Raw genomic sequence first — 15,874 nt, forward strand, 5'->3', positions numbered from 1 at the left:
GAGACTATGAGCTGTGAATCTCATTCAACTCAATCTGACCTCAAATGGGATTTCAAACAGAAGTGGCTTTTAATGAAATGTGACATCATGTTACTACAGTAAAATAAAATTTCCAGCATAATAAAAAGGGTAGGAGGCCAGACTGTGCACACTAGAGCACAATCTGTTATAGTCAAGTTGTCACTGTTGTTCAGAAATCATTATAAAATATTACTTGTTTGACCTGTCCAGGTGCAAGGAGCTCTGAAAAGGCAATGGATGCAGTATAAAACCCAGTGGGGTCAAAGGCGACGGGATCACTGCTCTACACGTTCTACCTCTTACACAGCAACATCTATCACTGAGGTCCCTGTGTATCTGTACCATCATGATTCCAACAACGAACAGTTAAATGGAAGATATTTAGATGACTCTGAACTTGTTGCATTAAAATCTGGAGAGACATCTGCCTAGTTTGGAGGCAAACAGATCATTTTACATTCTGTTCATGACAAGGTAGGGAACAAGAAGGAAATGCAGCCTTTAATGTCATTGTGAAAGAGTGCTAAACCAGATGACAGGACACATCAGATGCCAAATACAGAATCATCAGCATCTGAGAGTGATGGCCAGAAAGTCTGACAAAGAGATGATCATATGATTTGATACTGTAACAGTATGCTGCTTTTTAGGACTGAAAGTAGACCTACCCACTTACCCATCTGGAATTTCAGCTGTTCCTGGTACTGGCTACATGAAGCGAGGATAAACTAGTATTAACAAGTCAAGGTACCCAATAGCAAATATGAAAGAATGAATTCGAGTGTTTATTGACCTAACTGAACTAAATACGTGACAAAATGGAATTGTTTGTTCCTTTAGATACCTTTCACCCTCAAGTTTTAAACTGTCAGCTTTCATTAAGGTGTAAACTGGCTTGGAAACTTTTACTATTTTCATGTTAATCAACTCTGATGCTTTCCTAGGCATTTTTGCATTTTGAAAAAATAAGATCATTTCAACATATTCAAATTCTTATTATCTCAAGAGGACACCATATAGTATTACTGTTCCAGTATCAGGGGCATAACAGAAACAAAAGTAAATAGTTACTGCATTGCAAATGTTCAGCTATTGATACAACACTGAAACATTTCTTTGGGCTTCCTTATGAAAGTCCTGAAGATATGTCAAACATTTTTTTTCAGTATATGCTTGACAGTATACATGTATAGGAAATGTGTAGCCATACTACTCAGCCCTATAACCTCAAAAGTAAGGAACAGTCTTTCACTCTGAATAAACCATGAATTGTATTTGGATATTAAGAATTGTTTTAATTGCTGTTGATGTTTCTGAGCCTCTAGTGGCTGAATGTTTATCTTTCTGACACAAGCAGTAAAAAAGCATAGAGTAAGAGATGAGGAGCTGCAACTAGTGTTACAACAGAAGACAAATGCATTTTTTGGAAAGTAAATATTTCATTTAAATATTATGTAAATGTATTTTTTATAATTGCTAGACCAATGGTAGAGCCAGAGAGGAATGTGTTTGTACATGTATAAGGTTCTGCTATTGCCAGTATCAAGTAACAATTGCGATCATTGTGCTAAGTAAAATAAATATGTTTTCTTCATAAAGTTGAACTAAAAGACTCTGCAAATAGATAAGGCCAATGTCTGAGAGATTTTGGGTGATTACAGCTTCTGGAAATTCTGCTCATATATGTATATGTATATAATATAGATCAGGTCTCTCTGAAAGAATTTCCAGAGAAATGTCCATTATGGTTGTAAATTGGATATGGTTATTTAAAAGCCAACAACTGGTGTGTGTAAATTAAGGTTGTGTGTGTGTGTGTGTGTGTGTGTGTGTGTGTGTGTGTGTGCGCATGTGCATCAGTGTGTGTGACTAACATTAAGCAGCAATTCTCCATCATTGACAGCGTGCCCAAAAGTGCCCATTCACATCTGTTTTCACCCACCTCTACCTATAGTAATATCAGACTTAAGTGAAGCACAGACTCCCTCCCAAGTCCAAGCATTTACATTATCCAGTTACTTCTAATGCCACAGTCCCTACTACCACTGGTATCACTCACCTTAGCTTTCTCAGTATCAGTATTCAGCTATACGTTATCTGAATGCAGTTTTAGCACTTATGTGACAAACGTATCTCTGAGTTTCAAGAAGGAAAGGGAGTGGAAAGTGAAAAATATTCCCTCCTCCCTTCTCTGATGTTGCCATTCTGTAAACCTGTACATTTTCCATAAGCACAAGATATTTACATTATAAGATACAAAATTTCCTTTTTCTTTACTCAATTGCTGAGTTTTATTCTACGATTTGGCTTTTTTCCTGCAAAAATCAAAGACTTTTTTCAGAAATAAACAAGTGATTCTGTTCCACTCTCAGCACTGCTTTTGTGCTTAACTCTTATAGTCCTAAACTCATAAGAATGCCAGATAAAGAAAGAAAGAAAACTATTTGAAATACAGGCAGTCCTCAGACTTATGACATAATTGGTTCCTAAAAACCACATCTTAAGTCGAAACGTTGTAACTCGGAACCAATTTTTTCATAAGAAACAATGTTATAAATAGGGGATTGGTTCCTGAACCAAGGCCCGATACCCTATTTTCACCAAAAATAACACAGAATTTTGTACTCGATCAATTATAGATGAGTAATATATCCACATTAATGTACTTATATTGTAAATAGCAATCATATTGATTTGGAAGGACTTCTTTGAGGTGACTGCTGGACTTTTTGAAGGGTTCTTGGCTGGAGTCTTCTCAGGAGTCTTGGCTGCAGGTTTTCTGGAGCCTTGTCTGCTTTCTTAAAAAAAGTATCCAAGGAAGTTTGGACAAATGTTCTCCAGGGAGATGAATGACGCAGCAAACTTGTTCACTGGTGTGGCATCACATTGGATCAAGCATTGTAAAGTTGAAACTGACGTCATAAAGTTGAGACGGGGTGTCAATTTATAAATGTTGTAAGTGCAAAACATTGTAACTTGAAATGTTGTAAATCAAGGACTGCCTGTATTGCTCAATCCCCTTTTGCTCTGGATTTTCCTGGAGAAATGAAGTTCAAGACCTTGGTATCTATAAAAGATGGAAATATCATATCCAGATATCAGAGTAGCTCTGCTGCAGTGGAGTTATGATGATTTCTATTAGCTGAGAATCTGGCCCTCTCTAATATTAGCTTCACTGTGTGGGTTTGCAGGGGAGAGCTGGTTAGTAATTTCTTACCAAAATATTTTTCAGTGGAAAGTATAGGGGGAATTTGTTGAAATGACAGAGCTTGAAAAATGTGCTAATCTCAATAAAATTTAATCTAGGGGGAGAAAAAATGGTTTGACGTTCAAACATCCCTGTCCAGTGTTTTCCAAATGGAAAGTTTTGAATTTTCATTGTGAAGTGACTTTCCAGAATGAAGTAAAAACAATTACAAAGTTTTTTTTTAAAGGTCAAAACCAGAACAAAACATTTTGATTTTCTTGAAGCAAAAGGCTCCAATCAAACAGAATTCATTTTTCATTTTGTGGCAAATTTTATGTTTTATTTGCATTGTCATTGGAATACAAAACACAGAATTCCCTTTGAAATGAAAGAACCCATTCCAATCCAGGTCCACTGCTATTGCATGTTCACTCTAAGAGCGCAGGAACCCACAAGCAGGAACATGCATGTCCCTGAGGACAACTAGCAGTGGCACAAATATGGCGAAAATTGGCCCAGGTTGGGTAGCGGGGCTGGCCCAAGCAGCCTTACCTGTAATCCTAGGAGCCCCCTGGGACTGCAGTAGTGGCAGTCTGGGCATGCAGAGCCTGGCCAGCAGCCGGAGCATGACTCTGGCCATCCAGACTCCAGTTTTGGGCAATACATACTGCAGCCACATGTGTCGTGCCACTTTGTTTTGGGGGGGGGGAGAGGTTTGGCTTGAGTTGTTTTTTTACACTGGGAGTTTCCGGTGTCAAGAAAACCTGCTGTGCTGCAAATTAACAGTGCAGTGAACACATGCATGTGTGCAGTGCAAACTGCACGTGTGCAATGCAAATCGCACGTGCGTGCTCATCGGGACACACCCTAACAGTGCTTCCACCCTCCATAATAAGTACATACGCCTGCATAGAAAACAGCAGCAGATTTAAGCCAGGTTCTTATGTATATAGATTCAATGTTCCCAGAACATTATGCAACAGACAAAGAGAAGCTATCATTGTCAATTCAGTCTGTAGGCTGAAAGAATGGCCATAGGTAGGAGTGGAATGCAGTGAAGCTCAATGCCCTAGTTTTATAGCTGGGAGTAAATTACATCTTAATTCCTCTTCACTCTATCTGTCACCTGATTGATTTCTCAAAGGCATTTAAAAATAGAGTTTCAACTCTCTGCTGTAGAGATAATGCTGAACTCTACATGACTGTCATGGTGGGAATGCTTACATGTTCACAGTGGGCACGTCTACATAAGATGCTAACTTCACAGTAGCTAAATAATACTGCACAATAGAGCATCACAGCACAAACAGTGCTAATACTCTAGTGTACAGTATTATTAAGCTACTGTGCAGTAGCATTGCTAAAAAAGGTGCTCACCGATGCTACTGCACATTAACTCTGGTTATTGTGAATTTATTTAGTACTTGATTGTACAAATACTAAATAAATGCACAGTAACCACTGCGCAGTAGTGTCCCATGTAAACACGTCCATTTTGTGGACTATTTAGAGGCTCTTTATTATATTTCACAATAATTAGATTAGTTACAAAGACATTTATAATATAAGTATTAGTGTGGCACAATGGGAAAAGGAATATATGAATCAATGGGAAGCTAAATGTACACTAAAGAGATTGGTAGGGCCTCGTCCCTCTCAAATAACACCATTCCCTTCATATGAAAACTCAGTTTATTTAAATGCAGGACGTGACAGAAACATTTGCATAGGTTTGCATCTGAGCAACAAAATCTAGCAAAAAAATTCTAGTTGTTCATCTTTGTTAGATACAGCTGTCAAAAGGATCCTGATGGCATAGAGTGCTGAAACTAAGCCCTGTTTTTTCACTTTATTCATTTAATGATTAATAAACTATGCTTCAGTAAAATAAATTCCAATACAAATAAGGAAAATGGCCTGCTGTATTTTATAATAGCTACCAGTAATGCTGCTTTAATTGAAAGTTTGCCATTATTTCTATTACAAGGTCCCTATTTTCATGTGTTTATAACCTGGCAATAGGTATTCACAGAAGAAACCTACCATGAGAAACCTCAGTGTTATCTCTTTTTTTGCTTCTGACAGTAATTCTCAGCCAAGCTTCTACCGCACCCTAAGTTACCTTGGAATCCTTTTAAGGGTGCCTCAGGGTGCCAGGCAATATTAACACTGATAGATGTAGCAACACCTATATGATTCACAAAATAAACCCAAAGATTTTAAATATGAATGTATAGTTTCAAAAATATTCTGACCTTCTGTGGTCTTTCTGAGTTCTTTGTGACAGACCTCTTTACTTATATTTTTACTTTAATTTTCCAGTTAAAAAATGAGTAAAAGCTAAGAGTTGGCATTTTCTGAGGGGTGCTCTGAATCTAAAAAGGTTGAAAACTAGTGCTCTAACAAATCATAGAAACAAACTTTGAACTATTTTCCCTTTGACAAAAAATAAAAATGATTGGGAGCCTTTCAAAACATAGCTTTCTCACTAGAGAAAATGGATAATGCTGCCTACTAACTAAGCTAATTCCCCCTTTCTGGAGAGGGTCAGGGTTGATGAACCAGTTTAGTTAAAGAGAGAACCCACCTGAATGTCAGGCCTTTCTAGAAATGTAATTTAAACCTTACATAAAATTGCAGAACAAGTTTTATACCCTTTCCATGATCCCTCCCATCTGTCCTCCTGATGCCTGAATTCTTTTCTCTCTCCTTCTGAAGAGTGGCTTCTCCTTGCTTCCTGCTCTTTCAAAAAGTTCCTCCCTTGTTTTCCTTCAAAAGTCCCAGAGTGTGTCTCCAGCTTTCTGAAAGTACATTGTAGTCCCTCTCCAAGGACCTGATCTAAAGCCAGAGTCTATAAAAATCTTTCTATTGATCCCAGTGTATTTTGCATCAGGACTCTTGATCCCAATAGACAGGAAGACAGACCTCTTTTTAGAACATAAATTCTAGAATATACATTTAAAAAAAATAACCAAATAAAGGTGTAGGTATTTCCAATACCTTGCATTTTTGTAACTCAAATATGTCTTCATAACCATAAGCATTCATACATTAGACCATTGCTAAATAATATGGATGTTTGTAACATAAAAGGTATATATACAAAAACAGGAATTGCAAATTAGAAACTGCAGATTAGACTTCAGCAACTGTAGGCAGAAGATTGTTTATGCCTTTTGGTTGGAAGGGAGAAGGCACCAAAAGTTATGTATAAGTGTGGTCTGAATCCTACTGTTTATGCTCTGTATAAGTGTGGTCTGAATCCTATTGTTCATGCTCTTTGAACCTGATTCTAACCATACTGAAACAATAGCAGTTTTGCTACTAACCAGGTGTGTCTACACATGCCCCTGACTGCACAGTTGGCGTTGCACAGTCCCAATGGCGCACAGGTTGTTTCCAACCCTACTGCACAGTAGAAACGAGCTACTGTGCAGTACCTTCTTGCTACTGTGCATTAGCATCCTCCTCACGATTAGTGCCCACTGATGCTATGTCACTGTAGCTTGTCACTACAGTGACGTAGCATCTCATGTAGATGCGCCCACTGCAATGCAAATATAAATGGGACCCTTTAATCTAAGGTACAGAAGAGTTATATAGTATTGACTGCAGCAATCACCATAGGCTATGAAGCAGTTACTTATGTGCCTTTGGCTACAGAAACAGGCATTGCCTTAACTACATCACTGATGACCAGATAGGGTCAGGTAGATCTTTGACTTCGACCTTTGCATCCATGACCCTGCCAAAATGCACACTGGGAACAATTTCACAATTGCACCTGTAGTGCAATGGTCACCTTTTCCCTCTTCCAACCCAGTTTCTACTGCTGGCATTACTTCCACCACCAGTCTGGCACTGCTGGAGCTCTGATACTGTGCCTAGGTTCCGTTGATTACTTGGTTATTGTAACTCCTGCTCAGATGATTTCAGGGGACCATGCTAATCACTACACCCATTGAACTACTCCATAGCCAATCAATACAGAGTCACAGTGACGAGGAATCTTCATGATCCATGGTTTAAGAGACATGCCATGCAGGAGGCACTACACCCTGCTCTCAAACTAAAGGCCCAGCAAGGCAATGCTGTGATATTAGAAGTGGGGAAGTGGGTAGTGAATGGACCAATAAAGGTTCTTCCCAGCTTGTCCTATGCTAGGAAACCTCACTGCTACCACTAGTATAAGGCTCCCATGGTTGTGAGAAAGGCTTGGATCAGACAATGTTTCAGCACAAGAAAAACCTTGCTCATCCCAAGTTATACATGGGTAACTCCCATTGACTCAGTGGCTTAGGTAATGGCAAAGTCTGTCCCCTCTCATTTTAAGTCTTATAAAATAAGTCCCTATCCATCTGGCATGCATTCAAGAAATACTGTTAATGTAAACACATCACTGCTTTTAAAATAAGATTAAACTATGTTGATAATATGATACATATATAACATCCTTGAGGTAATGATGTTATTTTTTATATTTCCTTCTCAACTTTTTATGACATTGTACTGAATTATCTCCTGACATTAGCAATATCTACTTACAGCACATTTATATGTATAAAAATATACATTTTATATGCTTTACAAATTATATGGAATGAATATATATTTTCACTATTTTATTTGTATATGGGCTCTAACAACTTCATTATCTTGAATGCTTTTCAGAATAACAACTGATTCTAACATCATTACTAAAACCAATGAAAGCCACAATCCCATCGTGTGGGTTTTTTTTTAAATCAGGAGGATCCAAGTGCCCCTTTGAAACTGTATAAATTTTTCTTTCTGATCTTTATTACCACGCTTCAAATGCAAGATTTTGCATCACTCCTATATGTATTAGGTGCAATTCATCCAAATGTATGTAGATGTACAGTTTACCCCAATGTAGAAGATGGTGCATTAAGTTCCACTTATGTCCTCTTCTGAGAGCATAAGAGATATGTAAAGAGATGCAAAAGTCTTTTTGATGAGTTCTACACAATGATGAATTTCTGTTGAAGCAGTTTATTTTTAACTTATAACTTCATGGAAAATAAGGTTACGATTAATGTTCCCTACCAGAAAGTCACAGGATCCAAAAAAGTAAACCACGCTGGGTGTATCTACACGTAAAATGAATGTGACGCAATAAACTCCAGTGCAGTTTGTATGAGAGTTTATTGTTCCTGGGTACCACATTTACATGTGCACCCAGGACCGCAGCATGTTGAACTGGGTCGTAGCAGCCCCAGCTGACAGGAAGCCCCGGGAGTGTCAGCCTGCCAACCTGGGGCTGCTCTGGCCTGGCTTATCGTCCTGTGGAGCGGCTGGCTGGGGCACAAGGATGGTCTAGTGTGGAGCTAACCAGCAGGCAGCTCCTGCATTGAAGCATACGCATGCTTCAGTCAGCCCTATAAGCGTCTACACATGTGCTGCTGTGCACTAAATAATACTGCTGTAGGATAGTACTTGTGTTTACAAGTACTAACCTATGGCAGAGTTAATTAGTTTACTGTGACCTAATAGGGCCACATATGGACATGCTGAGACTTTACTGCAGAGCTAATTAAGCAGCCCCGTTGTAAATGTCTTGTGTAGATGTGCCCACTATGGCCTATCACACATACATGCCACAAAGGAGACCACATGGTAAGAAATTTGCTTTATAAAGAAATACTTTAAACAAATCTTGATGTTCAGCAAGATCTTTGTTTATATTAAATTTCTGTGCATTAGTTATGTCCAGTGTACAAGTTAAGATTTGTACAAATGAGGCCCTAAGTTACATACAATTACAGCTGGATAAATCAATGAGCTAAAGAAAAATATTCATGCCATATATATCTTGTATTCCTTACTCAAATTCTTTGTTAAATGAGTACCACATTCTGACTTATTGTCATTGTAAATTAGCAATAGAAATTCAGAAAGCAAGAATGTGGTAAAATATCAGCACACAAAATGGTTAAGCAGACATAAAACTGAGTTTTTTTCATAGTTTGTTTTGGCTTTTTTAAAACACCGTGTTGATTCACAGAAATAAAGTATGACACAATCAAGTTTTATCACAATATACCCAAAGCACATCCTTCACAAAACTGAAAAAGTTTGCAAATGTGACACACATCTCTGTTGGTGAATCTGAGTGACAGTTGATAAACTGTGGATCCATTATTTATAAATCACATCACTGCAGATACAATATTGAGGAGATTATTCCTTTCATTGAGTATAAAGAAACCCATGTTGGTATAATTCATTCATTAGTAGTTGTATTTTATACCATCAACAGTTTTCTATATTAAGTAATGTATTTTGTGAATGTAATGCTGTTGTTCTATTGCATTGTGCACTATAGATAAGGAAGTTTAACTGAACTTTGGTGTAAATACTTCATCAGTAGATTATCATCTAAAAATAGTCATTAAAGATGAATTTTTGTTACTGAAGCTCTTAAGTGAAATTCTGGCCACAAGGAACCATCTCTCTGACGTGAGTGGAGCAAGGATTCACACCTTATATCATAGCTATCATTCTATGAATGTTAGCTACTGAAGATTGGTCAAACAGGAGATGCTTGCTATTACCCAACTCAAATCCAACCCACCCACAGACACTGTTAGCCAGTGAGTGCTCACTCACATCATCCTCCAAAAACCTGCTTTCAGAGAGCAATATCTGAGGAATGATGCAATAGCCAAGCCTTGCTCTAATGATGTTTCTTATAGCAGTGGAATCAGGAATGTGATGTGTAGGACACTCTCAATTCAGAGGTGATCAGGCATCATAAGAACCCAGTCTGCATCCAACCCTCATATAACCTTGGTGTCTGAAAGGTTCCGCTCTGAGCTGAATGCATTCTACCTTTGCCAGTAAGCTGCCCTAATGTTCCTGTTCTTGTTTCACTGTAGGTGCTGTATAAGAGAGTGTTGTACATATCATTTGTTCAGTGTTGACCTCAGTACTCAAAATATTTTGGCTTTGTGAGAGGCTTCTATTTTTGCAATAAAAACAAGTATGAGTCATTTTAAAATTGTTGGAATGAGTTTTTCTTTCATACCCAGCAATGATACAGGGTCTTAGAAACAAGTACCAGCACTGGATTGTCCCAGTTCTCTTGCATAACCATAAAATCTAGCTTCTGTAAAAAACGTCACTCACTACATCAAGCTCCCACCTGTAGTCACCAGAAAGGGACCACTGGGAACCAGTGGCAGAATAGCAATGATGGCCACAGATATGCCTATAAAAATGAAATACAATGAAAGAATGTTGTGATCGAAGCTCTGGACTGGTGTTGTAAGATCTGGGTTTAGTCTGAGGTCATGCTACAATATTCCTGTTTGACCCTGGGAAATTAGGATGAAACATGAGTCTTGTTGAATTTAACGCAAATTTGGTGCTAAATCTATACCAGGATTTGAATGTGAAAGGGTGTGTCTGGAATATGCTTAACCTGTAGAGTCTGTTTATATGGTATAAAGCATTGCCATGGATTAGCTCTGAACTATGTCAACATCATGCTCTATCTGTACTAATATACCTTGCTTCTCAACTAAACTGATTAGCACAGATAGAAGTCAATGTTAGTATGGCTACCTAGCTTTCCAGACTAGTGTGTTTTAAAATGGCTTTCTTTGATTTTATCCCTTTGCATGTCGCTTATATGTTACCAGCTTGTAAGATCTCCGGGGCAGGAATTGTGTCTTCCTGGATATGAAAAATGTACAGTCTACCTATATGTGCAGACTGTACATAATGCATCGTAAGCACAACTAGCAACAAAATTTGTAAGAATGATAAGAATCTCCTTGTGACAATAACAAAGTAACAAAGTAGGAAAAGCTACTCATACATGCACTTCCAGTTACGGTTTCTTTTCCCCTGGAGAAGAAAATCCAACAATTTTCAGTATATAGCTCTTTGGACTCCAAAATATTAATTTGTCAGCAGAATTCCCATTGGAAAGGTACCCTTCAAATATGGCAAAGGTGGTCTGTTTCCTCACCACAGCACCTGAGGCATGGGAATGATCTTGAGTACAGACTAGTGGAAAAACAGTGTAGGCAACCTAGCTCCCTCCTTTGCCATACCTGTAGCTCTGGCACTCCAGCCTTCTCCCATCAGCTAGGGCTGAAGCAATGAAGGAATGGGCATACGGGGGGAGAACTGGTGGCTGCGAGCAACCTGTGGGCTGCATACTAACCCTTCCGGACTATCCGCCAACAATTATTTTGCCTTTGCAAGGGAGAAATCAGTCTGCTTTGCACATATATTGAGGGAAAAATAACACTTAACAAGCTTTAATACTATTGTCAGTTTCTCTTCATCACCCTGGGTTCTGATAGCTGATTTAGTGTTCTTCAGAAAGAACCTCTATTTTTCTCCTACAAAATGCACTTCCTTTTTCTTCAGTAAACCTAATTTCTCCTAAGCAATTCCAGTGCTAGAATAAAGTCTATTTTTTAGCAGAACTATAATAAATCTTTGTTCCTTGAATCCATTTGCCTTCTGTATTGTTTTCTTGCTGGCAGCAGATTCCATCTGCATGTTTCAGCCATATTTTATATTCTGGTTTTTTAAGGCGCACAGGCTGTGACCTAGTGGCTAGATGGCAAATCAAATGATAATAAAATACTGAAAAAATATTTGAATCACAAGTGACCATCATTCTCCTTTTTGGAGACCACCACTGCAGCTGCATTACATGGTGGCTGAGCACAGCACCTTTGATAGAGACTATGACTGTTATTAATAAGTATCTGCTTTCACATTTCTATTTTTTCAAAACTGAGTCATGTTTGATCTACATCCTGTGAAAATATGTCTGGAATCATTAAAAACTGGCTATTTTTATTGATCTCTACTTCAAAAAAAACTCAGCTTAGCTGATTCTTTGGAAAAAATGCATCTAGTTTGGTAAACTGTAAGCCAAGTTTCAATTTGGTAATATTAAAAACAGATGAAATATTAAACTATGAGTTTCAGAATGGATAATGGAAATATATACAAAATACAGTGCCATAACCAAATACCAAGAATCAGGCTAAACTTAGTTATGGATGGGTAATGAAATGCCAGATTGCCTAGCTGAATTTCCAGAAATGACTTTTTCTTCCCCATTTTGGATGCAATACAGGTATTCAGAACAAGAACTGTGTATTAATAGACATGAATTGTTTAAGCTCAATAAAGGGGAGTGCTTTCTGTACCTGGGCAGTACAGATTAATATCTTATTAATCACATGAGATATGATGAGTAAATCAAGTCTTCATGACCAGTCAATAACTCCTTTGGAACTGAATCATTTGTTAGGCTGCTATAGTTTCATAGTTGTTAGGGTCAGAGGGGACCTGAGTAGATCATCACGTCCGATCCCCTGCCATGACAGGAAAGAGTACTGGGGTCAAATGACCCCGGCCAGGTGTTTATCCAGCCTCCTTTTAAAGACCCCCAGGGTAGGAGCCAGCACCACTTCTCTTGGAAGTTGGTTTCAGATCCTAGCTGCCTTGACAGTGAAGAAGCATCTCCTGATGTCTAGTCTGAATCTACCCTCTGCCAGCTTGTGACTGTTATTTCTTGTCACTCCTGGTAGTGCTCGGGGGAACAGAGACTCCCCCAATGCCTGCTGGTCCCCTCTGACTAGTTTGTAAACAGCCACTAGGTCCCCCCTCAGCCTTCTCTTGTGGAGGCTGAACAGGTTCAGGTCCCTTAACCTCTCCTCGTAGGGCCTGCCCTGCCCTGCTGGCCCCTGATCATGCAAGTGGCCCTCCTCTGGACCCTCTCAATGCTGTCCACATCCCTCCTGAAGTGCGGTTCCCAGAACTGGATGCCTTACTCCAACTGCAGCCTGACCAGTGTCGCATAGATCACCTCCTTAGCCCTGTTTGCGATGTATCTGTGGATGCATGACAAGGTATGGTTATCCTTCCTGACCGCATCCCCACACTGTCCACCCATGTTCATTTTAGCATCAATAATGACTCCAAGATCCTTCTTTGCCTCTGCACTGATGAGAAGGGAGTTCCCCAACCTGTAGGTATGCTGCTGGTTCTTCCCCGCCCCAAGTGTAGTACCCTGCACTTGTCAGTGTTGAAACCCATCCTGTTCTCATCTGCCCACCCCTGTAACCTGTCTAGGTCCGATTGCAGCCTATGCCTCCCTTCTAGCGTGCCAACTTCTCCCCACACCTTAGTGTCACCTGCAATTTGAATATTTTACCCCTTTGTCCAAGTCGCTGATGAAGTTGTTGCAGGCCTGAGGACCGAGCCCTGGGGAACCCCACTGCCCACATCCCTCCAGGTCGAATAAGACCCGTCCACCACCACTCTCTGGGTGTGGCCCTCCAGCCAGTTAGTGACCCATCTGACTGTGTAGGTATTGACACCACAGTCTCCTAGTTTTTTAATGAGAATGGGGTGAGAGACTGTGTCGAAGGCCTTCCTAAAGTTCAGAAAGACTATATCCACCACGACACCTGCATCCAGAGATTTCATGACCTGATCATAGAAGGCCACCAGGTTGGTCTGACAGGACCTGCCTCTAATGAACCCATGTTGGTTGCCCCTAAGCATAGTCTCCCCCGCTGACCCCTTGTGGATGTGCACCAGGATAATTTTCTTAAAAAGCTTCCCCAGGACTGAGGTAAGACTAACTGGTCTATAGTTTCCTGGGTCCTCCTTCCTCCCTTTTTTGATAATGGGAACCACACTGGCCCTTTTCCAGTCCTCTGGCACCTCGCCAGAGCATCATGAGCACTCGTAAAGCCGTGCCAGAGGTCCCGCAATAACCTCTGCTAGTTTCCTCAGCACTCTGTATATAGCTTTATAGCTGCTATTTTCCATAGATCGTTTTCTATTCTCAAATGATTCTGCTTTTGAGAGGAACAGAATCTATGAGGGGCAAATGTTACTATTATTACCAGAGTAGGGTGTGTTGGTTCAAAGGCTGGTCACTTTTTCATCTATTCCTTCTTCCACAACTCTGGCTTCCTTATAAAGGGACTGATGGTTTTTAGATGAAAGTATCTGTTCCCTTTTCTACTCTAGAAGGCCAGAGGTATCCTTCAAAATATTCTCATATAGACATCCTCTTTTTTAGCCTGGGTATGTTTCTGCCTAATAATTCAGGTTCCATTTCATAAACTGTTCATATCTGAATTTAATTCATGGTGTCACAGCTAATCAATCAGGAAAGATTCCAGAGATAATTTGTTTCCCAGCTGTCAGAGAAAGTCATTGACAAAAGACACAGGGTGCTAATAATGGTGTAGTACACTAAGTGAGGGCATAAGTGCATGTCCCCCCTCCAGTGGTTGCTACTCAGAAATTACAACGGTCTGCAGCTTGGACATTGGTAAAATATTTCTCCATTACCTCAAGTTGTAGTGACATATGATAAAGGTCCCCAGCTTTGATTCCAGCAATGACTACAATGCATATGCAGTCATAGTTCATTCAACTCCATGTGCTTGCTCCAAGTGACCTTAAAATCTAGAATCATAGAAAAGTAGGGCTGGAAGGAATCTCTAGAAATCGTCCCCACTAAAGAAGGCAAAAACCCTCACAGTCCATACCATTCTGACCACAGGATAAAATATTTTCTGACCCCCAGATATGATGATCGGTCTTGCCCTTGAGTGGAGGGAAAAGAACCAGGGTGTATATCCTGGTAAGAACATTGGCACACATCAGTCAAAATCCCCAACTTTGCCTGCAGCCAACAGCCAATGCTTCTGAAGAAGATGACACATACAGCAAAGGGGAAAAATGTAGCCCCATGTAGCAACCAGCAAAGCCCAGAACCATGAAAATACCCAGAGCATAGCATAGGCATAGGTCTCCTAGATCATCCCTGACTAATGTTTGTCTAGCTTCTTCTTAAACACATCCAGTGATGGAGATTTCACAACTTCCCTATACAGTCTATTCCACTGCCTCACTGTTCTAACAGTGAAGACGTTTTTCCTAATATCCAGTCAAAAATCTATTTTCCTGCAACTTCTAGCCATTGGTTCTCTTCTCTGGATTTAAGAGAACATAGGTGTTTTTCTTCTTCTTTAGGGCAGGTCTTCACCTGGTGTGTGGCTCAGTGGTAGAATCCTTGTCTGCCACATGGAGGGCCCAGATTTGGTTCCTGGAAGTGCATATCACTACAGCCATTGAGACACCAAATGTCTGGCCTTTGGATTTTTGTCTCAATCATCTAAAGGGGGGATAGAAGGTCTGGGCAGCCTCCACCCCTCCATACTGCTATCTAGGTGTACTTGTTGAAGGTCCTGGTAATCTCTCATGCACACACCATGATCCAGAAGCATTGATGGTTGCCTGCTACTATGGCAACCCTTCAGATATTTAAAGGCTGCTATCATAGCCCATCTTAAGTGCATTTTCTGCAAGCAGAACATACCTATTTCCTTCAAGCTCTTCTTGTATGACTTACTTTCCAGAGGCACTCGGCACATCTACATCTGCAAATAATCCAGAAGTTTACTCTTGAGTAAACTACTTGAGAGTAAACTCTCCCAGGCATGCGTCTACATGTGTAGGGACACAGAACCATATTTACTGCTCCTAGCAACAGACTGCTCCCACTCTCTGCAGCCCTGCAATGGGTCCCTGCAGCAGCCAGGGTGCTAGCCCAGGGGCCAGCAAGGATACAGCTGTCTTCTGGCAGAG

General features: G+C 40.0%; 1 protein-coding gene across 3 annotated transcripts in view; it reads left to right on the plus strand.

The window, feature by feature from the left end:
* The window catches only part of CALCR (calcitonin receptor), a 321,285-nt gene extending 311,056 nt beyond the window's left edge, over positions 1 to 10,229 (plus strand). For all 3 annotated transcript variants that reach the window (XM_019498115.2, XM_019498116.2, XM_006267472.4), the window contains one exon: positions 232 to 10,229. In XM_019498115.2, coding sequence (XP_019353660.1) covers positions 232 to 453 — 222 coding nt within the window. In that variant the 3' untranslated portion in view covers positions 454 to 10,229. The remainder of the gene's footprint in view (positions 1 to 231) is intronic.
* The last annotated feature ends 5,645 nt before the right edge of the window (positions 10,230 to 15,874 follow it).

Source organism: Alligator mississippiensis, chromosome 5, assembly GCF_030867095.1.
Source record: "Alligator mississippiensis isolate rAllMis1 chromosome 5, rAllMis1, whole genome shotgun sequence".
Taxonomy (NCBI): Eukaryota; Metazoa; Chordata; order Crocodylia; family Alligatoridae; genus Alligator; species Alligator mississippiensis.